This window comes from Wickerhamomyces anomalus (genome assembly GCF_001661255.1).
Source record: "Wickerhamomyces anomalus NRRL Y-366-8 unplaced genomic scaffold WICANscaffold_1, whole genome shotgun sequence".
Taxonomy (NCBI): Eukaryota; Fungi; Ascomycota; class Saccharomycetes; order Phaffomycetales; family Wickerhamomycetaceae; genus Hansenula; species Hansenula anomala.
Genome location: NW_017567110.1, coordinates 3,253,570 through 3,280,948, shown reverse-complemented (window position 1 = coordinate 3,280,948; position 27,379 = coordinate 3,253,570). Strand labels below are relative to the sequence as shown.

At 35.6% G+C, this 27,379-nt stretch overlaps 11 protein-coding genes across 11 annotated transcripts; 4 read left to right on the top strand and 7 right to left on the bottom strand.

Annotated features, from left to right (window-relative positions):
- Position 1: 1 nt before the first annotated feature.
- On the bottom strand, positions 2 to 976 carry PKR1 (Pkr1p). Its single transcript, XM_019186180.1, has one exon. The coding sequence runs from the start codon at positions 791 to 793 to the stop codon at positions 434 to 436; it is 360 nt and encodes a 119-aa protein (XP_019042223.1). The 5' UTR covers positions 794 to 976; the 3' UTR covers positions 2 to 433.
- Positions 977 to 986: 10 nt separating this feature from the next.
- On the top strand, positions 987 to 1,476 carry WICANDRAFT_61058 (uncharacterized protein; the record flags this gene model as incomplete). Its single annotated transcript, XM_019183103.1, has 3 exons — positions 987 to 1,089; positions 1,148 to 1,391; positions 1,446 to 1,476. The coding sequence occupies 3 exons, from the start codon at positions 987 to 989 to the stop codon at positions 1,474 to 1,476; spliced, it is 378 nt and encodes a 125-aa protein (XP_019042222.1).
- Positions 1,477 to 2,317: 841 nt separating this feature from the next.
- EPO1 (Epo1p) lies at positions 2,318 to 3,501 on the top strand (the record flags this gene model as incomplete). Its single annotated transcript, XM_019186686.1, has 2 exons — positions 2,318 to 2,826; positions 2,850 to 3,501. Coding segments are annotated over exons 1-2 (666 nt in total), but the record flags the coding sequence as incomplete, so codon positions are not given.
- A 2,730-nt stretch (positions 3,502 to 6,231) lies between these two features.
- On the top strand, positions 6,232 to 8,944 carry STO1 (Sto1p; the record flags this gene model as incomplete). The annotated part of the gene is made up of 3 exons (XM_019185458.1): positions 6,232 to 6,262; positions 6,321 to 8,301; positions 8,404 to 8,944. The coding sequence occupies 3 exons, from the start codon at positions 6,232 to 6,234 to the stop codon at positions 8,942 to 8,944; spliced, it is 2,553 nt and encodes an 850-aa protein (XP_019042220.1).
- A 1,727-nt stretch (positions 8,945 to 10,671) lies between these two features.
- Positions 10,672 to 11,165, bottom strand: GRX5 (monothiol glutaredoxin GRX5; the record flags this gene model as incomplete). The annotated part of the gene is made up of 2 exons (XM_019184512.1): positions 10,672 to 11,070; positions 11,130 to 11,165. The coding sequence occupies 2 exons, from the start codon at positions 11,163 to 11,165 to the stop codon at positions 10,672 to 10,674; spliced, it is 435 nt and encodes a 144-aa protein (XP_019042219.1).
- Positions 11,166 to 11,964: 799 nt separating this feature from the next.
- Positions 11,965 to 14,104, top strand: WICANDRAFT_89369 (phosphopantothenoylcysteine decarboxylase complex subunit CAB3). Its single transcript, XM_019186179.1, has one exon. It carries the CDS (start codon positions 12,340 to 12,342, stop codon positions 14,089 to 14,091), a length of 1,752 nt encoding a protein of 583 aa, XP_019042218.1. The 5' UTR covers positions 11,965 to 12,339; the 3' UTR covers positions 14,092 to 14,104.
- A 675-nt stretch (positions 14,105 to 14,779) lies between these two features.
- On the bottom strand, positions 14,780 to 17,662 carry WICANDRAFT_61053 (Zn(II)2Cys6 transcription factor; the record flags this gene model as incomplete). The annotated part of the gene is made up of 2 exons (XM_019183102.1): positions 14,780 to 17,152; positions 17,204 to 17,662. The coding sequence occupies 2 exons, from the start codon at positions 17,660 to 17,662 to the stop codon at positions 14,780 to 14,782; spliced, it is 2,832 nt and encodes a 943-aa protein (XP_019042217.1).
- Positions 17,663 to 19,586: 1,924 nt separating this feature from the next.
- WICANDRAFT_24057 (arrestin family protein) lies at positions 19,587 to 20,978 on the bottom strand (the record flags this gene model as incomplete). The annotated part of the gene is made up of 2 exons (XM_019181014.1): positions 19,587 to 20,644; positions 20,702 to 20,978. Coding segments are annotated over 2 exons (1,335 nt in total), but the record flags the coding sequence as incomplete, so codon positions are not given.
- Positions 20,979 to 21,362: 384 nt separating this feature from the next.
- On the bottom strand, positions 21,363 to 22,656 carry ATG21 (Atg21p; the record flags this gene model as incomplete). The annotated part of the gene is made up of 3 exons (XM_019181186.1): positions 21,363 to 21,648; positions 21,760 to 22,477; positions 22,533 to 22,656. 3 exons carry the CDS (start codon positions 22,654 to 22,656, stop codon positions 21,363 to 21,365), a joined length of 1,128 nt encoding a protein of 375 aa, XP_019042215.1.
- Positions 22,657 to 23,128: 472 nt separating this feature from the next.
- MGR2 (Mgr2p) lies at positions 23,129 to 23,371 on the bottom strand (the record flags this gene model as incomplete). The annotated part of the gene is made up of 1 exon (XM_019180816.1): positions 23,129 to 23,371. A coding segment is annotated over one exon (243 nt), but the record flags the coding sequence as incomplete, so codon positions are not given.
- Positions 23,372 to 23,587: 216 nt separating this feature from the next.
- Positions 23,588 to 27,379, bottom strand: TFC3 (transcription factor TFIIIC subunit TFC3; the record flags this gene model as incomplete). The annotated part of the gene is made up of 2 exons (XM_019181375.1): positions 23,588 to 25,644; positions 25,858 to 27,379. 2 exons carry the CDS (start codon positions 27,377 to 27,379, stop codon positions 23,588 to 23,590), a joined length of 3,579 nt encoding a protein of 1,192 aa, XP_019042213.1.

Genomic DNA, 27,379 nt, shown 5'->3' with positions numbered 1-27,379 from the left:
CAAAATTTTTCTCAGGCATGAACAGTTCTAGCTCGGAGAAATATTTAAAACCAAGATCAAAACCACAATCACCAAGAGATTCAATAGATGTTCAATCAAAGTCAACAACTTTAATACCCAATAAATCAGAGGCAGATGATTCTGAAATGGATGAAGATGTTGAAGAGTTTAGGAAACAACTAGAATTGGAAATGAAGACATACGAAATTGAAAGATTGAGAAGTACATAAGGATGGTGAAAGGCTGTAAAGATATAATGAAAAATTTAATACTAATGAGAACTGATAATTAAATGAGGATAAGAAAATAATGGCACATTATGGCAAATAATTTAATCAACAACAATTTATTCTTGTCTATAGGTATGAAACTAGAAAAACACGAAAAAAACAATGGCTAATGAATAATGAATTGTTATAATGCTGTAGTGAAATCATATTTTTTTAGATTTTCTTTGAACTGGTTGTATAACTTTCTTTGGTTCGGAACTTGATGATTTTGATTCAACCGCTTGATTTTTGGTTTCAGTATCAGTTTTTTCTTCAGCCAACTCATTGTTATCTTTCAAGTCAGACTTTTCCAGACTATTGATTTCATTAATAAACCATGTTAATGTAATCCATAATAAAATTGATATAACTAATAAGTTGATTAAATGTATTGATTTTGAGTAAAGTGCAAAAAAAGACAAAGTGATAACTAATGATGCAAATGTAAGATGAGTAGCCAATATCAAAGCTGGTGAGGTACCTGGTGTAAGCACCGATTTCCATAATTCATTAACAAAATCCATAGTTTTTCTATCAAGAGCTTTATTGATGGATACAAAAGAAGTTCAAAATTTGTTGATTTTGAATTTTTATCCTACTTATACATTCATGTATTCGCGACCTTTTTGAATTTTTGATTTTTCGCTGGCACTTTGGAAATTATCTCTGTTGTTCAGACTTCATGATAACAATATTTTCTGTTCAGGTTTACTCACAATGTCCACTACTTCCACAAGCAAGTTTGCACCAAAGACGCCTGTTCAGCTGGATCCACCCAAATATGACCCAATAACGAAAAAAGAATTGGCTGAATACGATGGTATGTATGCGTGTGGGCTTCTGATTGCATTCATCTAACAAAACCATTGTGATAACAGGAGTACAAAAACCTCAGAGATACATTGGTGTGAAAGGGGTAGTGTTTGATGTTACAAAAAACATACAAGCTTATGGCCCAGATTCCAAGTATGGTGTATTTGTAGGGAGAGATGCAAGTAGAGCACTTGGGAAATCGAGCTTGAAAGAAGAAGATGTTGATTTGAAAATAAGTGATGATATATCTGATTTCACAGAGAAACAATTGAAAGTGCTAGATGATTGGTTTAGCTTTTTCAGTCAAAGGTATGATATGTTGATTTTTTAAGATTTAGGCACATTACTAACATGTCTGAAAAGATACAACATAGTTGGGAAAATTGTCCAGTAAAATAAAGGCTCTAGTGCTTCTGATACTAGTTGTTCCCTTTGAAAAGTTGTATTAATCACAGTCTAGTTGATGTTGTTGGTTGACTGCCTATTCTGGCAGAACGCCAAATACGTTTGTGCCAATATTCGCTTGATGTCAGGGACCTGTAGATTCCGTTTTTCGAGAACACACTGAGAAATAACTCACACACACACCTGGACTGCTGCTAAATGAATGTTGAAATAATTAATCTACACCCATAACGTACTCTTTTAATTCCAATCCCATACGCTGGGCCACTGTGGTTTTACTCTTGTTTTAAGCTGTCAGTCTGCGCGCGCTCGCTAAAACCCAGTTGTTTTTTTTTCTTCGGTCAGGGCGAGATTTGCATATTTTTTCTCTCGCGCTAGACGAGCTAAACAACATCAACAACTCAACTAAAATAAATTATCAACAGCACTTGTGGGACATAACCTTGAAACCACAGAACGAACAACAACAGTCCGCTTGGCTCATTACACTTTATAGCAAGAGAAGCTACAATACATTCGTTGGGAAACACACACACAGAGACACACAACACGGGTGCTGCTACAACTACTGCCTCCCTCATCATTCATTAAAGAGTTAACATCATTTTTATTACAAACTACATTGACGAAATATCAACAACTCACCAAGCTATACCATGTACCAGGCTCCAAAGAAGAACAACGGTCATAATGCTGCCTTGAGGAACCAACTTCTGAGTACTGACATTGGGAATATCGATGTTCGTGATGAGGTTCCTATAAATAACCAACAACATTTTGATCCGTATCCTCAACAACAATTCCACCCTCAACCACAACCTCACAACAATATGAATGGATACTCTATGCCTCAGGGTCAAGGTCCTCAACGATTCAATGGACCTCCACACCCCCATACACAGTACAATAACTTTCAACAACGTCCAATGCCTCCCTCCATGCCGTTTGCTCCTCCTGGTCAACCTCGCTCAAGAAGATCTTCTTTACAAAGTAACCACTCTTCATTCAATATGTCATCCATGAACAATTTCTTTAAAGGCTCAAAATCAAAGTTTACAGGGGGTGGTGATGATGATGATGACGAAGATGGGAAAGATGTGATGATTGACGACACTGGTAATACAATGTCTTTTGATGATTTGACAACAATCAAAGATCGTGGTCGTTATGGAGGTCAATCAAGTTTCGATTCTACTCCTATAATTCCAACATTACAAACAAGTGCTTCAAGATCATTCAATTCAAGCTCCGTGTCCAATGTTCAGTATCGTAAACAAATGACTGCATTCAAGAAACAAGCAATGGTCAATGCTGGTAAAATGAATGATCCAAGAGCTATGTCTTTACAAACTGGTCCAGCAGGGGGCAATCCTTATCTAGAAGCAAGGGATCCAAGGGCAATGTCTTTACAAGGTAATAAAAATCCTTATGGTCCAGATCCAAGAGCTATGTCTTTACAAGGAAGAAATCCATATCAAGAAATGAATAATGACCCAAGGGCAAGATTTATGAATGGTCAACCTCGTCCAAATTTGACACAACCAAGAACAAATTCATTGACAAATCAACCTTATCAACAAGGGTCGCCCAGGGCTTACTCTTTAACAACAAACCCTTATCAACAGGTGAATAACCCAATGGCTAGAACTCCAATTAATAATGGTGAACTACAAGCTCCAAATCAACATTTTATTCAATCTGGTGCCAATAATAGCCCGAAATTTGGTTCTCAACCAAGTTTAGTTCCTAATAGAAATTCTGGTTCTGGGATTCCACAATCATTGCAGCAAAAAAGACAAGTACCCTTACAAAATGGATTTCAACCTCCAAAACCACAAAATATGGCAAATTCATTTGGTGGATACAACCCTTCAACTCCAACAATTGAAGAAGCTCCATCTTTACAAGATACTGAAAGTCAATACTCTGAACCCCCAAGTGCTACTACTACTGTTGCTTCAAGAAAACCACCACCAGTTTCAGGAGATTTTTCTCATCATTACTTGGCTGATAATACATTGAATACTAATGATCACTTGGATGATTCAGGTGCCACATACTCTGATTTTTCAAATGATAAGTCATTTATTCCTCCAAATGAAGAATCAACACCTTCACCTGCTGAACATTTTGATAACAATAGAAAGGCACTGGTAAATAATCGTCTTGATTTGAATGATCAGGATACGTTTGATGATGAAGGTACTCCTTCAAAATTACCAAGATCAAAGGGTTTACCACATTTAAGTTTATTGAAAATTAGGGATGAAGATTCTGATGAAACAATTGAAGAAACGTCTCAACAACCCGAGCATATACATCGTACCTTAGAGTCTGTTGCTGAAAGTGAAGATCCAATCACAAATAGACGGACTTCAACTCCTCCACCTCCACCAGTTTCATTTGAAAACTCAAGAAGAAACAGTCCAACAAAGGCTGCTTCTCCATCATCTTTTGCAAGTCCTGGGAGAAAGTATACTTCACCAAGTAAAAATATGCCACCGTCACCTTTGAAGAGAACATTTAATTCAGAAAATGTCAACACTCATAAAAGATTCCCAATGTCGATTTCTTCAATGAGTGAATATTCAACTTTTAGTGGTGTTTCTGATGGCTATGAAAATGGAGATCTTGATTCAAAGAAAAAACTATATCAACTAGCTGGAAATTCAGGTACAGCAAATGATGTCTTCGTTACTGCTTCACAATTTTCATTAATGGATAATAGTAACAAGAATGATAATCATCATCATAGAAACAAAAGTTCACAATTCAGCTTCAACAATGAATATCCAGAAACAATTACAGAAAATGATACTGGCTCATCATACACCGCTACACCAAAACTTGATTATCATGACCAGGAAACACCTGTTATTGAACAACAAAAAAGACAATCTTATAATCCTAGTGTATCAAGTGCTAATGAAACAGGAACTTTGAGAAAGTCATCAACAACAGACTCTGCTTCTATAAAGTCATCAAGAAGTAATAATGGATCTATCAAAAGTTCGTTCAAATCCCCAAGTTTCTTACAAAAATGGTCTAGAAAAAGAAATGAGAAGAAGAAAAATAATTCATTTGAACCTGTTACGAAACCTGTGGAAATCAAAACACCAACTGAAAGAAATAATCATCAGTTACCAGAAACCCCTGTTGATCGTGAACTATATGCCACCAATAAGGCTCCAGAGATGTCCAAGGGCTTACATATTATGAAAAATGAAGATGTTGATGAAGTTGAAAAAGTTCAAAGAAAAGATTCAGCCTCTTATAAAAGCCAAAGATTGTCTCCAGAAAGCCATTACAAAAAAAATATCAACGTGAAGTCTAGTGAAAGAGGTCTGGATGAATCCTCAAATATTGATAAAGATACCAATGCAACTAGTCAGCCAACTTCATCTGCTTCTGGTACTTCTGGATCATATTCAACTAATAATACTATTGATACTGAACTTGAAAATGATGATTCAGAGAGTCATGATTATGATAATACAAAAACAAGAACATTGGTTGAAAATTCTAATCCATTGCAACAGTCATTTGAGCCTGAGTTACCAACTTCAAGATCACCTCCAACTATTTTCAAGAAACTGAATTTAACTGTTGAACAACTAGGTATAATGGAAGAGAAGAGCTCTGTTGTTCGTGAACTAGAGTTTGTTTCCAAAGAACTTGGTGATTCAATTAAAAGAGAAATCAGACTTGAAGATCAATTGAAAAGCAAAGATATCATTTCAAGTCCAAACTTGAATTATGAAAATGAGCTCAGAAATAAGATTTTGTTCATTAGTGAACTAGAAGAGAAGTTGAATGAAGAGAGAAGAAAGAGATACATTGCTGAAGAACATGTTTTGTTATGGGAAAATGGTTCAGAACCTTCTGCTTTGCAATTGAGTTACGAGAATGAAAAATTACAATCTGAATTGATGAACAAAGATGAAATAATCAACAACCAAGCTTCGGAACTTGATTCATTTAGGTTGGGAACCCCCAAAAATGAGGATGAGGTTGAAGCTTTAACCAAAACAAACAAAGAGCTTGAGACTGTCACAATTCCTTCTTTGAAAAATGAAATTGAAGTTTTGAATAATGATAAGAAGCGTTTGTCTACCATCACTGAAAAATTCAAGCTGCTGAAAATTGAGAACGCTGAACTGGAGAGGAAACTACAGGATGCAGATGATATGAAAGATCTCCATTCTAAACAACTAGAAGATGAACTTGTTCAGATTAAACAAAAATATGAAAAAAGAATCCACAAGGGTAATGGTGAAGATACTAGATTGACAAACAACACAAGTCCTGTGAATCATAGACTCAAGAAAACTTTTTTGAACGAATTAGGATCTTCAAATAGCTCATTTGATTCGTTAAAACCACAGTCACCGATTAATGGGAAAAGAATTACTTCATTTTCACTAATTAATGTGACTTCACCTAATGACAAATAATAATAACGTGGAAGGGGAAAGGAATTGAGATTAGATCATAAACTCCATCATTATAATTATAAACATTAAATACTCATGCATTTTATTTGGTTTCAATAATTGTAGTACTTTGGTCATGGGGACACATTAGTTTTCAGATCTCACGGGTAACAGTCGTGCAAATCTCAAAATTCAACCATAAGCTTGAACCAAAATTGTGCCAGCGTCTAAATCTTACACTTTGAACTTTTTACAATATATTAACTCCAAACTAATAATCATAAGTGACTAGATTTTTACCAACTGTCACAATGAGCGGTTTCAATAGAAAGAGAAGATTTGGTTAGTATTGACATGTGATTATACATTCTGATTAAATGTAAAACTAATAAGCAAAAAGGTAATGATGATTATCAACAGCCATATCAGAAAAGGTTTCGTTTGCCGCCAATTGTCGAGCTATCGAAAACACTCTGTGGTGATATTAACACCCTAGGTGAGTCGTCAAAGAAGTATGTTGAAGATGTTGAGTTCATGACAGCACCAATCATTGGAAATTTTGAAAATGAAAAGACTTTGCGAGACGCTGTTTTGAATACGTTGTTTGCAGTTGTCACTGAACAACCACAAAAGGTTTTACATATCTCTGGGCTAGTACAGGTTGTCAATGCCAAAAAGTCGTCTATCGGTAAAACAATTGCTGAGTTTTTTCATCAAAAAGCACAAGAATTGATCGAACAATCAATAAACGAAGAAGTCATTCCAGAATCGTTTGAAACAGGTCCGTGGAATAAAATCAAACTAATTTTAAGATTTTTGTCAACTTTGTCAACTTTCATTAAAGAATCAAGCTTAGTGACCCTTTATAGTCAATTTTTAAAACATTCCATTGATTTGCAAAATAATGAACCAGAAAAAAGATGTCCTTTAGCTGAAGCTATTTATTATAACACCTTAATTTCAATTCCGTACCTCTTGTCATTTGGAGAGCCTTCAGAAGCTATGAAAGAAGGAATTGAAACAATCTTAAGGATAGCGGATGATTTTAAGTATGTTGATGAGGAGCTTACCATCACCAAACCATTTGCTGTTGATTCAAAGGCTCCATATGAGCCAAAAAATATCATAAGCTTAATATTACCTGCTGTGAAAGAGTTTTTTAAAGACGATTACAAAAAAGTCTTTTCGTTGTTTCCACAGTTGAGTCAATCATTGAAACATCTTTTGACAGAGTCAGAAGAATTTGGACTACCACAATTCTCAATTCCTGCAGTTGAAGCATTCAAGTATATTACTGGTTTAGATACAGGTTTAGGTAGTGTGGATGGTATGTGGAGAACACCTAGACTCACTTTTGAAGTATATTTACCAATACTTGGTTTTGACACCGTTCCAAAATCTTCTGATTATGCTGGTTTGCTTTTTGACGATATAGTGATTGATATTGTTGAAGCATTAGAATTCAATAGAAAAGAAGTTGCAAGACAAATCATTACATTGGATCTCTTTTTCGCTGATGGAGTGTTCGCCCCACCAGCAACTAGTATTGACCAATTGAAAGAGATTAATGCCAATAATGAAGAGCTTGAAAACAAAGCTAGTACATGGAAAACCGAAGATGTTGCTATTAAGAATGTGTTGTCTTTGATTTTTAAACTACCAACTGTTTCACAACCATTTGCATACTTCTATACTACCCTCGTTGAAGCTTGTACAAATGCTGCACAAGCAATTGCCCCAGTTCTTGGTAGAGCAATTCGTTTTTTCTACTCCAATATTCATACTGCTGATTTTGAACTAAGATTCAGATATCTTGATTGGTTAGCTGTTCAATTGAGTAATTTCAACTTCACATGGAAATGGCGTGAATGGGAAACAGATTCTATCAAAAACTCAAAAAGTAATTATCACCCAAGAATTGCTTTCATCAAAAACTTGATTTCAAAGGAGTTGAGATTAGCTACCAGGGAAAAAATTCAACAGACATTGACTGAAGAATTTCATCAATATTTGGACGTCAAGTTATTTGAAACAGAGGAGATCAAGGAATATTACGTATCATTATTTGGTGAAGAAAACTTGGAAAGTGCTGGCTTGGACTTTGCTGAGGATGGAAGTAAATTATTTTTTTTGAAAGAAAACCTTTCATTGAAAGAGGATACTGAAAAACTCATTGAAGTCTTTCATAAGGGATCCAACAAGGAATACAAGACTGTTGTCGATGGTGTTAGAGAAAAGGTTCAAAATTATCCTAATCCTGAAAAATTGGTGATCACCTTAGTTTTCCAAATTATAGCGTTTGTTGGTAACAGATCAATTTCACATGCTGGTAAATACATTGGAAACACTTTTGAGTTTTTGAGAAGTCTTCTTGGAAGGGAGTCAGAAATAACACAATCACCAAGTGACTCAACAAAAGGAGATGATAAAGATGAAACCATGAATGACGAACCAATCAAGGATGACAACGTTTCCTCCTTAAGTGAAGAGGAGAGCTTGGAGAGACAATTATGGGCTATTGATTCAATTTTAAAATATTGGAATTCTGCTCCAGAAAATGGATATTTAGTCTTGGATGTCTTGGAATCCTACGATGTTTTATCCCCAAAAGCTATGATTAAGTATTCATTAGATGACTCCCACAAAGTCAACTTTGGTTTGGTGAATGTTTCAGCAACAGAATCTATTTTCAGACTATTAACCAATGTTGCCTTCTCAGGAAAATCATCCGCTGAGTTCGAGTTTATTTTCAATGAGTTAATGGCCATTATTTCATCATCATTGAAGACAATCGAAAATAAAGGAGATATTGAAGTACCATCAGTTGAAGATGATTTCGATGAAAAAAATGAACATATTTGGAAGTACCAAACATCAATTGGATTTTTGAGAGCGGTGTTGAGAAAATACTCTGATGAGTATGTTAGTTTAGTTCCAAAGCTTGAAGAGTCTTTGAAATCTATTGAACATGTTCCTACAAAAGAACTAGTCGAAAAATGGTTCACAGAGTTGAAAAGTCTATAATTGTTGTTCACAAGCTAGAACTTGATAATTATTAGAGTGACGTGCTATATATATTACAATATCTTACAGTGGTTTTGTTTTTTGTAGCATTAGATGTCATTTATTCGTTAGGTGCATGGCCGATTAAACGACCTGGTAGTCAATTAACAGATGGTTGAAGGAAACAGGAAATCACATGGAATGGTGGGCTTCAGCACCGTATTCAGCTCTTTCATTTGAGAAAATTGATTTGATTTTATTGCTTTGGTAATATGTGGCATACATTCCATAAATTCCACTTGTGTAAAGTACTGTCATTCCAATCATGTATTTTGAGAATCTTCTCAATTGTGATCTACCAGTATTAGCAGCAACTGACTTGTTCATTTGAATAAAGGATCTTTGGAAGGATCTAACTAGTGATTGTGAAACCATTTTAGATAATTGAAGTGTTTGATATTTTTGAGGATTGAATAAAATGCCTTGCAAAATATCTATACCATTTTACAACTAGAGGATGTGCTGGTATTTATACTTAATACTACAGTTTAAACCACCTTTAGTTTTTCCTTAATTGTCCTTCTGCTCAGTGCTAACGAACTAACCATGATGGTACAGATTCCGAATGGTTCCTCAAACCAGAGGTCAAATGATTCGATATTTGCTTCAAAATTTGCTTGTTTGGGGTTTGGGATAAACCCAAGTGCTTCAAAATTTAAAATCACGTTACAAATATAAAATTGTCACAGACGTATTTACTTGATCCCCATACTTCAGAAGTCATCTCACACGTACACAAGTCAAGATTGAAAATCGTGCAACCGTTGTGGCATGATAAAAAAAGTTTATCATAAGTCAAAGCTTATGTCAGCACAGTGGAAAAATTAAAAAAATATTATTAGATGATAAACACTGTCTTTTTAGTTTATCCACTGAAAGTGCCAGATTATAAGTAAAGCATTTCAAAGCGTGGTTATGAGTTTGACTTCGTAAGTAGACTAAACATGATCCTGTTCAATATGACCGAAGCTTGATTGTGATGAGATGGTTGTGAGTTGATGTAAAATCTGCAATAATGGTGCTCTAATGAACAATTGTTCAAATAAGTACTTACACGGAATGGAGATAGTTTGTGAGTTTCAATTTTACATTCAATAATCATGAAAGTTCACAAAAGGTAGCTGATTCCAACATTAAGATTACAAAAGTGAAACAGGTGAGAATAAAGCATTCGATTCATTGGGTCTTTACATGTTATAGGTTGTAATTGGTCTATCCAAAGAATGTACATGCATAGCTTAAGCTGTTCTATTTAGCTTACAGGCAGTAATTTCTCTGAATGCACACCAGAATCTCACAATCCAGGCTTCAAGAGAGCTTTACATTTTACCTATATGATTTTGAAGTTACTAACAATTGTGGATAGATAGCTCATGCTCTGAAATTCTTGAAAATTTGGCAAATGTTCTGTTGTACACTTTTTGGGCATCGAAACGTAAAGTAATTGAAATAATGCAATTATTCTTACATCAGACTTTGATGCCTTTAAACCCAGATCAAGATCAATGGATGGATTGAGCATTAGCTTAATTTTTTTCAATTCTTCAAACGGAGTTTGTTTCTATCATTTTAAAGATCCACTCGGAACAAATCTAAAGGCTTGAGAATACATCACTTAAAACAAAACATATAAGATTGTATGGTTGGTATATACAAGAATAAACTAAAATGCGATATATTGACTATGTTTATTCATCTTCTAATGGAACCAAAAGATTTTTCTTTTCCAACAATTCAGTCAATTCACCAGATTGTGCCATAGAAGTAACAATATCACATCCACCAACAAATTCTTTTTCAACATACAATTGAGGAATGGTTGGCCATTCACTGAATTCTTTGATCCCATCGCGTAATTCTTGATCTTCCAAAACATTGTAAGCAGCGAATTTTTCAGGATCAACACCAGTAGTACCCAATATATTTATGGTAGCTCTTGAAAACCCACATTGAGGAAACTCTGGGGTACCTTTCATGAACAGCACAACAGGGGCTGAAGCGACAGCTTTTTCAATAGCATCTTTTGTTTCGGTTGATAATAATCTTATAAAAGATGATTGCGTTGATCTTAAAACTGGAGAACGAAACTAAGAATAATTTGTTAGTTTGAAGGACGAAGAGGGCCGCAAAGATGACAAACACTTACATGGCTTATTGGACGGAGGAATGAAGTTTTGAACATGATGATTGTCTGGAATAAACGAACTCACTTATAAATGAATACTTCAAAAGACTACTATTCTTCAAGAACCGATTTGTAATTTTTGCAAATAAGTATCGGTAACTACACACATCAACAGCTTTGATTACATAAGACTAATGTCGAAAAGCAGCGTATGATGAGCTACTAACACTCGTTGAAAACTTAAAAGGTCTCCAGAAAGTAAAGCTCAGAGGAGAGCTGGTTTCAAAGAGACTTTCGAATGTTTTATGGTGAGCTTCTCTGACAATTGTACAGTGTTTAAATTTATACTGCAAATTGTTACCCAATATAGTGCAGCTTCGCGAAAAATGCGAACAAGGACCTGGAAATTTTTAGACCAATGACTCTTCGTCGAAACGAAAGAGCTGAAATATTCAAAAATCTGATTCGCAGAGAGCCCACTTTCTTGCTTTCGTAGTTTCTAGCAGAGAGTGAGCACAAGGGATCAGAAGAGTACCAGGAGCGAGTTCCACTTATAGTGATCCAGCGAAGAGTGGCAAAGAAAATCGTTTGTAGTACTGAGAACGTTGTCTCTTGGTTCCTTTCAACGCGAACAATAAGAAAAGCGAAGAGTTTCCGTAAACAGAACTTTTGCAGAAGCCTCTGACGTCAGATTCAACGTAATTCTCGCCAATGCTCTGAAACAATACCAGATCGAGTATTTTTTTGCCACAGATTTTCGCCAAAACAGCACGAGTTTTGTTTGGGCGCAAGCGCAAATACAAAAACCTATTTTTTTTTTCTCTATTCATGATGAATCAAGGAAACGAAGAAGGCTCTACTTCACGCTGACAACTGGATCTACTCACATTGTTACAGAGAGAGAATTAGAGTAACTGTTCCAAAGCAAGCTCACACTGCTTTTGTTCAAAGAACTGTTCGGTTTTCTTTGAAAGTCATTGGGTTACAATTCGCAGAGTATCTTCACATTGTGGGTATTCTTTGTTTGGTGGGTGATTCAACTGTGCTCTTCCTTCCTTCAGTTCAAGATCAGATAAACTGCTATCGAAAGATCAACAAGGCGCTTTTGAGCAAGAAGAAGTTAGTGGTGTATTCAACTGTTTGAAAAGTTTTTATCAAGTATCAACATCTTACTATTCATTGAAGTGGTTTAACCGCCATTGGAAAAGACAATAATAATATTTATCCAAAAATGCCAGATCAATCAGAACAACAGCAACAACAACACTCTGGGGTTGCCTCCCAAGATTCAGATCCTCGTTCACCTCAAGCTCAAAATAAACCTGCTCTTTCTATTCTCAATAAGTCAAACTCATCACCGGTAAAATCACAAATTGCAAATGAGAATCAAATCAAAAGGTCAAACAACTTGAAACTAAACACCACAAGCTCTGGTCCAGCAAATTCATCAACTATTTCAACACCAGATATGATAACTCCAACACGCCCTTCGGTTGTTCCTACGCAATTTCCAACTGTTGCCAGTGATGTTCCTGGCTCAAATAAATATGGATCTGTCTCTTTTACTGTTCCTGACCAAACGGAAAAGTCACATAGAGGGTCAATCAGTGCAAGACCTTCATCAGTTCAAATTAATACACTGGGCCAGCCTATCCAAACTCAAAAGGTCACACAACCTGTCCAACAACATCATCCTACATCTGCTACAACTATCAAAACTCCAACAGCAACAACAACGACAAATGAAACACTCAGCAAAGTTAGCTCACCATCTCAAGGAAATGTGTCTAGACAGCCTTCAATCACAAACAGCATACCACAGGTTGTATCATCAAGAAACCCTAGCATTTCCAGTATCTCCAACCCTTCTGCTAATTCTTCGAGACAAAATTCTAACACAAATACTGATTTCATTAACTTCACTGCTAATACATTCTCAAACTATCATAACTATCCACAACATAATATCACAAGAGTTAAATCACCTGAATCAATTAATAGAAATCAAAGCACCTCACCAACCTCTCACGAACGCGGTCCTTCACCACCTGTGCCACAGCCTATTGCAATCCCTAAAAAACCAAAGGAGAAACAAGTTAAAGCTGTTATAGGAACACCAACTACACAAGTTCCATTTTATGAATTTTTTCAAAAACAAGATGATCAAAAAATTCATATTTTAATTGGTGCTACAGGTTCGGTTGCCACTATAAAAGTCCCATTAATTATTGATAAACTATATAAAACATTTGGGGCTTCAAAAGTCTCAATCCAGCTCGTTGTTACAAAGGCGGCTGAATATTTTTTGAAAGGTTTGAAGCTTAACTCAGAAGTCAAAATTTGGAGAGATGAAGAAGAATGGTTTGGTTATAAAAAGATTGGTGATCCAGTTCTTCATACTGAATTAAGAAAATGGGCTGATATATTGTTGATAAGTCCTTTGAGTGCTAATACTTTAGCAAAAATCTCAAATGGTATTTGTGATAACCTATTAACTGCCATCATAAGAAGTTGGAATCCAGCTACTCCAATTCTTGTTGCCCCTGCTATGAATACATTTATGTATACACATCCTGTTACTAAAAAACATTTGAATTCGATTCAAGAAGACTCCCCATGGATTGAAATTTTGAAACCGGTCGAGAAGGTTCTAGTTTGTGGTGATATTGGTATGGGTGGTATGAGAGAATGGAGTGATATTGTGGAAATTTTGGTGAAGAAATTGAAAGAAATACAGAAATCGAGAGCTGATGATGATTCCAAAAAGGCACAGACGGAAAATGGTGAAAATAATGGTGAAGATGAAGATGAGGACAACGAGGATGAAGATGATGACGAGGATGATGAAGATGATGATGACGACGACGACGACGATGATGATGATGATGATGATGACGACGAGGATGAAGACGCAGTTCAAGAATTACCAAATGATGAAACTTTGCAAGGCCTTAGAGATAATGGTACTTCAATTTCCCAATAGAAATAGCACATAAGTCTTTGTCCTGGAGCAAAAATACTGAAGTCATCTCATAATAGAATAGAGCAGGGTACCCATGTCAAATCTTTACATTAGTTGAAAGAAGGAAAGCTACTGTTATTACCATCATATTCTGTCTTCGCTCTATCCATATTTATTTTTTTGTATTATCAAGAAGATACTGTATATCACTAGTATAATTAGGAAACATTTTGCATTTGGAACTAATCCTTCTTTGCGCCATCGAACTGTAGTAATTCATCACTAAATTAAATAGTAGTCGATATTACTATTTGGAACAAATCAATCACCTCTCTATTAACATTATAATGCTTAACGTATGATCATGATCAAATAATAACATTGATATTGTTTTACGTACTTATATAGCATGACTCAAGCTTATAATAACTGAAGACTGGTCAATGAAACGTGGTAGATTCACGTCTTTCACCAAAAATAGTTTACTAGACTAGAATTTCAAACGAAGTGCATGGGATACCTCGTGAGAATCCAGCTAGGTTTACACACAGTACTTGAACAATATTACAAAGGATCAAGCTGAAAAAATCGTTATGATGCCTGACAAACAGTACCTGGAAAATTTAAATAAAATCATGAATTCATTAATATAAATTGTAAGGTTATAACAATGACTCCAGTAATGTCAGAAGCATATTATAAAAATCAATCAAAACCATCCATCATAATCATCCCTTTGGATAAACTCTTTCAAATCTTTCATTAACCCAATCCAGTGATTCAGCTTTTCAAACTCTTTTGATTGTTCATTACTATTGAAATCCAAATATTTCAAATGGTCAGAAACAAACAAGAATTTCAAGTGATTATTGAAATCATCATTCTTGAAAGGCTTCAACAAACTTAAATAGTTGTTTAAACTAATCAAATCATTCAAAGGTTTTGATAATCTTGTAATCAGGTCTTTATTAATTTGCAGTGAATTGATTATAATCTTTTGAATATTCAATGCCTTGACAGATTGTTTGAAAACTAGAGGTAGAAAGGGTGAAATAATTGAACTTGTTTCGATTGAGTTGGTGTAATTTTTTATTGATTTCAAAAGCGTTGATTGTACTTCAAGATGTTTTTTGACAATTCTCAATGACTTCAATTGGAAGTCGTAAACTAATTCTTCATCAATCTTATTATCATTTTGAATAATTTGACTCACCTCTTCTAAAAATCCAACAAGTTCAAATTTTGAAAGTAATGATTCTAAAAAGTTTATGGAAATTTGGTCTTGACTTTTGGAATTTTTCACAAGAGTATTGCTGAAGAAGTTATATTTGTTTTTCAAGTCATTAGTTAGGAAAGTATTCAATCTAGGATTTGCAAAATTTCTTGATGAACCTATTTTAGATAAGATGATTCCAAATTTCAAATTATTTTTAGTCAAATCAAAATCAACACCTGAAGCACCATTGAAATTAGCAAAATTTGGAAACAATGAGTCAACTATTGAAGGCTCGTAATCTAGGTTCAAGGATTTTGGCGTACCAAACGATAAAGATTGCAAAGTATCAATGATATAAAGATCAATGTATAGTCTTTTCAAGATTGAATTATAATCATCATAGTTCTCACTAGTAACCAAATGCGAAGGGTCCCAAAACAATCTGAAAATTTTCAACTTGTTGAAAATTGATATACTCGAACTAACATAAACATCCGATTCAAAACCTAGTAATGTTATAGCATAGCTTGATAAAACTAAAGTTGAAGCCAATAAGATAACAATATTTTGAGAATACAAGTTGAATCTAGTTTGGAAAATTGGAAAGATTTTCATCAAGTTGTTAAAGATCTGGTTAATAAGCTCCACTGGATTTGAATTAATATTTGAATTTGGTAATGACACAATTGATGGACTTCTTGAACCTCTTGTAGTTGTTGTAATCAATATGTCTAAAGAAGCATAGAATGATTGAACAATCAGTGTGTTGATTTCATGGATTTCATTAATGAGTTGATGATCAGAAGCATTTGGAGGAGGTATTGATAAAAGATTTCCCAAAGATTGTTTGTTCAATGGTAAAATTGGGAAGCTTGGATGGATAAACTGGTAATATAATTCAATAATTTGATTCTGTTGTTGTTGCTGTTGTTGAGCCAACACACCGTTATTATTGGAGTTTTGAATATTTAAGTTTTTGTTGAATCCTTGGTTGAGACTGTTCAGAGAGGAAATTGATAAAGCAGGACTTGTTGGAACTTGTAAATTTGCCGAGTTAGAGCGACTTCTATTTGCTCTGATATCAATTGAAGCTCTAGGAGAATAGTTGGATCCTCTTTCATCATCTGAATCTGAAACAACTGATGATTCATAACTAACAGGTCTTTGTCCGAAAATGAAGTTACCACCAGTAGCAGTACTGGAAGTGCTTGAGAACCTTGGAGATCTTTCACTTAAAGAGGAAGATACTGAATCGACTGAACCTCTTCTATCAAATGGACCTTGACTATATGGGACCTTCCAAAATAAACCTTGAGGAATTGTTCCATTTGGGTTAACTTGTGGTTGTGGTGCACTATTGATTGAAGATGATGATTGTGTCGATCCAGAGGAGTTGTTAGCTTGTAGGTTTCTCTCACCAATGGAACCGAACCCACTATTTCTTCTTGGGGAAGCTGGTTGGGAGAGATTATTTGATTCTTTAGAGTCTGTATTTGGGCTAGCACCGCCAGTAGAAGATGCTGAATAATTTCTGAAAGAGACCGAATTTGTCAAAGAAACCAATGGTGGTAAGGTTATGGAAGAAGAAGGGGACACTTGTTGTTGTTGCTGTTGCAAATGGTGAGAATGTGATGCTAATGTTTGGTTGCCCATGCTACTTGATCTTCTTGATCTAGTTGCTGATTTTGATCGATCTCTCGGCTCAGATGCGCCATCTTTAGTATACCCCTTTGTTGGTCCTCTTTTCAAGGGAACTCTTTCGAATGAACAATTTTCTTTGTTTTTTATACAACTTGTGCAAGGTTTAATGACTGAGTTTGAGGTAGTGCTAAAAGTGGCATCACATCTAATCTTTTTTCTTCGACACTAAATGTTGTTGTTAGTCAAGGTACATTTAACAGAAATCATTTAACTCACTTCGTCACAAGCTCTTGAAACTTTTGATCTTTTTCTTTGATGTTTAATTTGTGGGTCTGAAGGATCTGTTATTTCATTAGATTCTGCAGACAAATCAACAGAGGTTCTTATAGCTGGTGTTATAGGATGAGTAGATGAAGTTGACGAGTTTTTGTTTGTTGATGGCCGTATTTCATCATCTTTACTCAAGGTCATATCTTCAAAAGCACTGTTTCTCGGTGTCATGCTATGGTTGCCTGCTTTAATGGTTGATTGTGAATCTGATTTGTCAATGGTGATAGAAGGGCTTTGGGAAGAGGATGTTTCCAAGGTAGATTCACTTGGGATTTCAGCTGTTAGTGGGTGGGTGTTGTTCTCCTCAGAGTTGTTGGTAGCAGTAATAGAGGAGTTGTTGTTGTTGTTGTTGGAAGAAGCAGCGTGGTCGGCGTTGTGTGCCAGCATGTGAGCAATGGAGGACATCGTAGCAAGACTAAGCGCTGTGGGCGTTGGGTTGTTTGGCTGGCTGGAAGGGTCTTGTAAGTGAATGGAACTGATGTTGGTGATGACGAGCAGGAAAAAAACCATCATCAAATTGGCTGTTTGTTGATGAAAATGATTGTTCTGGCAGCGGTAGGGCCCGCATGCTGGTGCTGGCTTTTTTGTGGAGGGCAGCGAGTTTCTCCGGGCACAAGCAGAGCCAGACGGCGATCGGGGAGCTCGGTCTGGGGAAGCGCTTGGGCCAGGCTCTAGGCAGAGGGTGCTGGAAGAGCTGAGCTATAAGAGCTTGATTCTTGAAAGTGTAGCTGTAGCTGGGCTCCTTGTGGGCGTCTCTCTGTTCTTTCCAGATGCCTCAAAAGCTTTTGGGCACCGGAAGATTGATTAATCCTGTTTTCTACGGCAAGTTGATCCCAAAGTTTAACCGCTGGCGTCCAATGGCAAAAACCTGGAGAAGAGTCATTAGGCTGAGGACTAATTTGAATGTGAAGGAAATAGAAGCCAAACAGATTCTATTACTCTCTGCTTCACAGGTTGAAGAGCTTGAATAGCTTTTGCTGAGTTCAATTTACTGAGTATTGTTTGAATAATGAATGATCTACACCCATCCAGCTTCAAATCCAAGCCGTGGTGATCCTAGAACTGGTGAGGTTTTCCACGCTTAACAAAATTACATAGAGAGCTATCACCTCTGAGCTGGGCCAGCAACAAAAGGACTCGGCTACGCACTATTCCATGATAACGTCAGATGCTGCCACTACGTCTGTATAGAGACTGATCCTTCTGTAGTTAAGCATATTGCTCTCTTTTGACTCGTTCAATTAACATACGCTTGAAAGTCAGGAATTGATCACCTTTAATACATCATTCGCAAACCACATCCAATAATTAGACGTCCAACATTTTAAAAATTAATGCTAGCCATTAGTTTCACACAGCTGTAAGGTACAGTACAGTAAGTAATTCTCGCTGACCATCATGAAACTTCCTAAAATTTTCCAACGACTATTAGAGCGAGAATTCGGATTAACTACTCATCTACGCATTCCAGGAACAATAATAGCATACGCCGTTCAAATGTTATATCATTTCTTCATTATTCTAAACATCTCTAATCACCGTCCCTCTATTTCTTCTCCTTTGACCTTATGAACTTCTTATAAGCCAATTTTGATAAATTTGAAGAGCTTGTATGGGTAGAGTTTGCTTGTTTTGAACTGGTAGCATTAGTATTTAAATTCGATGAAGAACCATGTCTTGATAAGATATTATTTAATGAAGAACTTCTGAAAGCTGAGGGTCTTTGAGGTTGAACATGTAATACTGGTTCCGGTTTTGGTAATTCAATTTTACCAACTGGTGATACCTTCTTTAATGGTGATTCTCTTTTTGGTGTACCAACTCTACTCCCTGGCAAACTATTTGTTCTGCTATGAGAAGCACTGTTATTTGCACTGTTTAATGTACTAACACCCGGTGAACGACCACCAAAATAGCCAACATCATCACCATCCTCTGAATTTTCGTCTTTATCTGAACCTTCATAATTTGGCGCAAATTCTTCAACTTCATCAGGTTCATCATCTCCATCCATAGCATCTTGATAAGATGGTAAATCCGATATATGTGAAAATTTCAAAGCTTCTAAACTTCTTGATAATTCATCATCGATGTTGTGACCATGATGATTATGAATACTTGCATCTAATAATGGTGATACAGGAGCAGAATCACCATTCATATTTCTTGAACCTGGTCTTGTTGGTATACCAAAATAAGATAAATCTGGATCTTCACTGGCTTCTGATAAACCTTGTTGTTGCGTTTGATTTTGTAAAACTGGTAACGGAGATCTAGTACCAGGTGTATAACTTGGAGAAACTGGATGTGAATTTATATTTGAATTATCTCCACTAGTTGAACTATTATTTCCAGAGCTTGTATCACCGTATAATCTATCAAAAATGTGAGCTTCATAATTTGGAGGTGCAGAATCTTCAGTTTGAGCCAATTGGAAATTAGCTTCACGATTTGTTGCTTGTGGCTGTCCTGGAAGATGTTTATTTCTTTCAAATAATGGTTCTTCTTCTTTTCTAAAATGAATTTTACCATTTTTATCTAAAACAATAGTACGACCAGTCATATCAGCTTTTGGTGAAACGTATAAACTAATTGGTAAATTTGCTCGAAGTTCACTAACATGACCATTTGGTTGAATCAAATTTATTTGAACTTTTAATTTATGACGAACTTTGATCAAATCTTCTTTTAGATCACAATCTTGTGTAACTTTCTTCAAATTTGAAGGTAGATCAATAAAGGATTCAATTGCTAATTTATCATCCAGTATATGATTCTCCATTTGGGTCATTGTTAAATCTAAAACTTGTTGTTGATCATCATAAACATCACCTGTGACACCTCTAAATGCATAATATTGAATAATTTGAGCTTTAATTGGACCCAACTTCATACCTTTAATCAAAGGAACCAATAAAATATTTAAAGGGGATTTCCCACCAATTGGAACAGCTCTGGCAGGAATACTAACTTCATATTGAACTTTCCCAGGCCAAGTTTTCCCGATTGACATAGTTTCTGATAATTGTAAACTATCACTTGACAAGGTTCTGAAAATTCTAAAATATTTGTACTTGTTTATAGGTGATTTAAAACTTCCTCTATCAATTGAAGCTTCAAATTTGTACAAGACTGAACCTGCCACCAAACCCTCCACTGTTTCTGGAATATCACCTGGAAGAACACATTTGAAAGGTAAATCATAATTCCCACCAGGTAAGATAAACGAAGTACCATTTGGGGTTGAGATGTTTTCGAAAGGGGTACCTGAAACACCATTAACAGGTAAAGTTAATGAAGATGGAGCATTTGCTCTATGTAGTTTTTTTTGAGGACTTGAGTTTTTGGCATGAGTTGAAGAGCCACTGATTGTATATCTTCCAGAGACTCGTTGTTCGCCATTACTCATTGAAACTTTAGTATCAGTACCAACTTTAGTGACACCTTCGGCATTGACCAACAAATTATCCCAATCTATTTCAAATATAACCGCCTCTTGTTTAACAGGACTTGATACTGTTGATCTTGAATGAGATAAAACTTCAAGGAAATCTAGTTTATATTTCCCAACCAATTTTAAACTAATTCTTTTAGCAGACATCGTATCAGGCAATGAAAACACCAAATGACCTTGCAACATGACTGAAGGGGATTCATATTGGGAACCTTTGACGATGACCATGTTTTTATATGTGGATTTGACTCTAAAATGAAGAATTAGTATTTTTCACAAGACAAAGCCATAAATAGACATACCTGATATCAAAGAAGGATGGCCCTGAAGAAGCTGATGACTTTGACGACTTTCCCAACCCAAACATTATTTCTATTATAATCGATTCTATTGTCTGAGCATGAGTTGCCTCTATTAATTGTGTTGTCTATAATCTATCAAGGGGAAAAAAAGAAGGTAAAAGAAATTGTCCAGGTTTATTGAGATGGATTTCCTTCTGGCTCTTGACACGGTCTGTTGATGTGAATTTTTGAAATTTTCCTTTAGCGCCCGATGATTTCATTTTTGCGGTCTGATTCGCGGTTCTACGAGAAAAGAAAAGTGTTACGTAAGAATGTGTGTGCTGCTTAGCTAATATCCGACATCTATAGGCTATTCAAAAGAGTACTGCTTCACCAAGACACATTCACCTCCCTTCTCAGGTATCGTGTAGACGTATAGTGAGCCATCGGAGGATCCCACAAGCACATTGTTCCCGTTGAAACCAACAACGTTCTTGGTCTTGTTCTGGTTGGGGATTCTTAAGAAGGCATAGTCCCTTTGCGGCTCCAATATGGATGATATATTCTTTGGTAGGTTCTGATAAATACGGTCTGTTATCGAAGGGTGACGCCTTGGATTAACTTTCACATTGGAGTTCACTGATCTAGGAATGATCCTCTCTTCAGACTCATCGTGGTCAAAATTATCTTGAACTTGTTCTTCACTTCCACCTTCTTGATAACCTCCTTCCCTATCCATATTGTTCTCATTGTTATTGCGACTATACCCCAAATCATCATCTGGTAATAGCTTGAAAATATGAACTGTCTCAGTGTCAGATGTAGCCACTATTAACGAAGAGTTCAAATTGAATGTTAATCTATGTATCAATGCTGAATATGAACCCCTTCTAAACTCATTCACTTTATTCCCAGTCACGGTGTTGAACACTCTGATAATAGTACCTTTTGTAGAGGCTGTGGCAAATAAAGTACCGTTACTATTCAAGGAAATGGATGCCAGATCCGTCTTGTGTGCCTTGATAATATTTAAAGGTGCAATGTTTAAAGCATCAAATAATACAACAGTACCAACCTCCTGTGATCCATTAGAAGAAGGGCTTTTGTTACCACTATCATTGCTATCGTTAACACTAAAAGGTGATGCCACGTTTGGTCCGGGAGCTGGATAAATTAATATGGAATCATCACTTGAACTTAAGTCACATAATGCGTTTTCATTTGGTGACGTTTCAATGGTGTGTAACAACTTCATACAACTGATATCATAAATATATATCTGATCAACCAAAACGACAACCAATCTTTTCCTATTCAATTTCATTGATAATACAGCTGTTGGAAACGTTAATTCACAAATATTTGATTTTTTTTTGGTATTCAGAATCCTCAATCTTCTAGGAGAAGTAGTTGGTTTATTTCCAACACCAACAATTGCAACTAAGGACGTAGAGAATAGCATTTCTGAAACATTGGCTCCTGAATCTGTTTCCACCGATTTGTTAGTATGTCACGTTAACAAAAAAAGCATTTAACTCACCTAATTCAAAACATTCACCAAAAGGGTCCACGTTGTAAATCTTGAACTCATTCTCTGTCCCAACAGATAAGCAAGAAAAATCTTGATTAAAGTTGATACACTTATACTCAGTATTTGTCAACATTATGACAATTCCCTTTTCCAATGAAGTTGAAATCACTTAATTATCCAATGTCTGTTTTTGTTATCAACAGCTTTGTCTCTTTAATTCCTTTATTTTTCTCGCGCTTGAAAATTGAAGTCTGCCAGCTCCTTGGAAATACAGACAATTTTGAGCAGTTACTTAATCTTCATACAAATAGACAATGCTACGACTTTACTCCTTTTAAAGTATTTCAAATTATTTATACACATTTGGCATGCAGTCATTACGTCTCAGAATCAAAAAAAAAATCTTATTTACATCAATCATCCTCAAAATACTGCCACAGATTATTTTCAATTTAAATAAATAGTTTATTCTTTTTGATTATCTTCCCACCTCAATCTTTTCTTCTTCTAATTTCTTCATTCATGATTTCAAATCTTGCTCTAGCAAGTGCTCTTAATTCTTGCATGTTTTGTGGATTGTAATCTTTTAAAGAGTCAATTGAGCTGGAATCTGATCTAATGACTGAACCAACAGACATGAATAGTCCAAAAGTAGCAGCTGAACCACCAATATATTGCCCTAATGTTCTCATAACACCGTTTGGACCAGCACCATTAGTTAAGATGGAAAACCCACCAAACAAAACACCAACGACAACACCGACTGTTGTACCCATCATAGCACCCATTTTGAATTTTTCAAAGTTAGAAGGTTGTTGGCCATATTGAACTTGTTGAACTGGTGGCATTGTTTTCTCTTGTTTTGTATCAGTTGGTATAAAAGCACTTAAGCGTCTAATATTTTAAAAGCAAATTGCATCGAAATCGTCATCTTTTTCAACCGAAGCATTTTTTTTTTCTATGGAGAAGCGTTTTGTACCGGGCACTCCCATAATAGCCTTTGTCTAGTTGAAACTTGAAACTACAAAAAAATTGTAGCATAAGTGATCAAATGATTTATTTGTTTATACTCCAAACACTGTATACCATTGTGGCAAAAGCCATAACCCTTCGAATTCCTTTTCCGTGATAGATTTAGCATCTTTGAGCCATTGAATGATCTCCAACAATTCAGGTCTTGTTAATAATGGCGATAACTTTCTAAACAAATCAGATTTTGTTATACCAGGTTGTGATAAGATTGAAGTTAACACCGCCCTATTCACTTTGAACCATACAGATTTATTAATTTGGCCTTGAACATCGACCCAGACACGTGAACAAGGTTTACCCATTGGTACTAAAGGTGAAGTTTCAGATGCTTCTTTGATTGGCACATCACCTTTAGATAAAATGACATCACAATCCAATTTTTCTCTTTCTAATGTTCTAGCTTCATAGCCACTCAACACTTCTCTTCTATAATGATCAACTCTTATCAAATTCAATCCACCTTGATTTAATAATTCCAATATGGGAACCATAAATGAATTATCAAAAATTGGATCCAAAACTAAACCTCTATTGGCTTCAAAAAGATTCTTTAGGATGGCATGTAAATGATTCACTTTCTGTAATGAAAAATCATATGAATTATCATCCAAAATATGTGTTAAAGTTTCTCCTAAAATAACTTTCGAATCTGATCCAACAACAACTTCTTTTCTTTTTGTCATTTCGACAAACACTTCATCAATATCTTTTTTATCAAATGACTCTAATAACGGTAACTTTCTGATGTTGGAATTTGGGCCACTAGCCAGTATAGCAATGATTATGTTCCTAATATTGGAATAGGTTTCAGGAGTTCCTTCTTTGATTTCTTCGTAATCTTCAACATAAGTAAATGATTTCCCAACTAGATATTGTTCTCTTTGAATCATTGAATTGCTATCATATGCGAAAGCATTTGAGATACTTTGATTTTTAACAAAGTTATAGTGAGAAAAATTTTCCTCATAATTTGCAAATAGTCCATCATTAGTTTCATCAACACCACCCATGATTTCAGCATCTTGCCATAACTTAACAAGAGTTTCAAGTTCCAATTGCTCAACTTCTGGTAACGTTATCTTCCCTTCTCTAACGGCAGCTAATAGAATTCTTTTCCATGTTCTCCTAGCAGTTTTACTACCTTCAGGGCCCATCATTAATCTTATACGTGGCCATTTTTTACGTAAAACTTCTTGTGAAACTCCATCAAATAATTTTGTAATTTTTTCCCAACTGATTTGATTTTCATTGATAGTTTTACAGATAATAACAGCCTTGAATAAGAGCATTGTCTCTGTGCTGTTCAAATGTGATGAGTTTCTTTTTTTACGAGTACCATGAGGTTTTCTAGCTTTCTTTGAGTTGGTATCCCAATCTGAAGCATCATTATGGGTCTCCTGTTTAGGCTTGACGGGTCTCTTCCTTGGTTTTGGTTCAGAGACAGCCTTCTGTGAATTGGACTCCTTTTTGTTTGGTCTCTTCTGTTTAACAAGTTTTGGTTGTTCTTTTGATTCACTCTCGATCTCTTTAGCAATTTCACTTTTCTTGGTCCTTTGTCTCTTTGAGGCCCGTGTCTCAGGTACTTCATTGAAAGATCTCTCTATATCATTATCATAAAAGCCGATATCAATGTTTTTAAGTTCATCATATCTTTTGAATGGAGCGGCTTTTTTCTGTTTTTGCTTATCTTTCACTTTTTCCTTAAAGGCATCTATAGCAGCTTGAGAATCTTCTGATGTTAAGACAACAACTTTATAGCTTAGTTCTCTCAGAGCAAAAACTTCATCGAAAAAAATTTTACCTTGAGAATTCAAGGATTGCAAATCTCTTTTGAACGTTCTTTTATCAACATTGATGTTTAATGCACATCTAACAGCATCAAGAAGAGGGAACCCATTGACCATAACACCTGAATTTTCTTCCAACACTTTCAAGATAACGCTTAAACGTTCGATGGCTTTAAATGAAGGTCCTTCAAGGTCCGAAATTTTCAACGTGTTCAAGGGTTTAACAATTTCCTTTTGAGCCTCTTTTGCATTAGCTTTATCTGCGTCTTTCGGAACTTCTTCTGTATCAGGTTTGGTGTTATCTTGTGGTCCGTTATTTTCTGCTGTGGGTTCAACAGTGACAACTTCGACATTGACCTTTTCTTTTTGTGTTCCGATATCATTTTTTTCGGCTGTATCCTGGATCTTCTCAGGTTGATTCTCTTTCTTTTTTGTTCTCTTTGGTTTAGGTGTTGATCTCTCTTCACCTTTTTTAGGACGACCTCTTTTTCTCTTTGGCGTATCATCATCACCACCAACAACATTAACAACAGCAGTGTTGAGAGATTTAGCATCTCTAGCTTTCTGAGCAGCTCTTGCTTTTGCGACTATATCAGATGAATGACCAAACCAATAAATAGAAAATGAACCGTTGTTCTCTATCAGTTCTACCCCTGTGTTCATTGGAATATAATTCTTTTTGTTCAACATCTCAAGAGGCAACTTTGCAGCTTCAAAAGATGGAAGTTCTGAACCATTTGGATCTAATGGGGCGTTTGATAGCCTTAAGAAGTTGGGTCTTGTCAAATAACGGTAAAATTTAACCTTTCCCTTAAAATCATAATGTCTTTCTATTCCGTGGTTGGCAATATGTGGCTCCATTTTCCCTGTAGTGTAACATTCGATTATTTTGGAAAACAAACGTTTATAAGACCTACCGAACACAGAATCCAGAATTTCGATACTCGACATCCCTAAAGTTTCTGTTTCATCAACAATTTCGAATACTTGATTTTGGAATGGAAAGAATCTATTAAATAATGGAATCTCGGTGTCGTCAATTGATGACTTTATTTCAAGGTTATCAACATTTGCAAGTGATGTTGGTGGCTCTTCGTCTTCCAGATTCTTCAAATCATCATCAATCATCTGATCATTCAAATCAAATTCTTCTTCCTCTTCGTCTTCTGTGACTTCCTCTTCATCAACATCCTCAATTCTATCCGCTTTAGGAACATAATCTTTCAAGTATTTCAAAGCAGAGAACTTCCTTTTAGGAGCAGCGGGTGAAACCACCAACACTTTTGCCAAATACCCTTTATCTTCGAGGTAATTAACAGAGGATCTGAATGTTCGCTTTATTCGCTGTGCTTTGTCCATTTCCATTTCCCTTCTAAGATCACCCACTTGACGAACTCCATGTTTAGCTGCTTTCAAAGTACTAACTATGCGACCTCTTATATCATCTGTACTAATAGTAATATTCTTTTCATCATTTGAGACAGCAATTGTATCAATTTTTTTCGGTTGATAAAACTTCTTCAAGATTAAAAGACTCAAAGTTCGACCATTTCTTATGATTGGAATTTTTTGGATCAACGCGCTCAGTACTTTGATTCTTGATGTCAAACTTCTTGCATCTTGATTAGTAGTTTTAGTGAGAGTATATGAGTCAATACCTTCCTGACGGGATTTAGCAATTTCCACCAACAAATCGAATGCCATTCCACCTACTGGATTGTTTTCTCTTGGAGAACCAGTTAACGATAACCATTGGAATTCACTTGTCACTCTAATAAAGTAACGACCTTTTTCAATTTCATCAAAAGACTTTGGATTAGGGCTAATGATTTCTTGATTGTCGTTTAATATTTCGATTGAATCGTTTTTCGATAACCAAGAGTATATGATTTTTTTGTATAATGCATCAACATTGACCTTCAAGGATACCAATTCCCACAATTTATCGAATGATACACCAGCACTACCTTCGTAAGCAAGTTCCTGGACTGCATAGTCCACTATTTGATCTGGATAGAGATCCGGAACCAACGACAT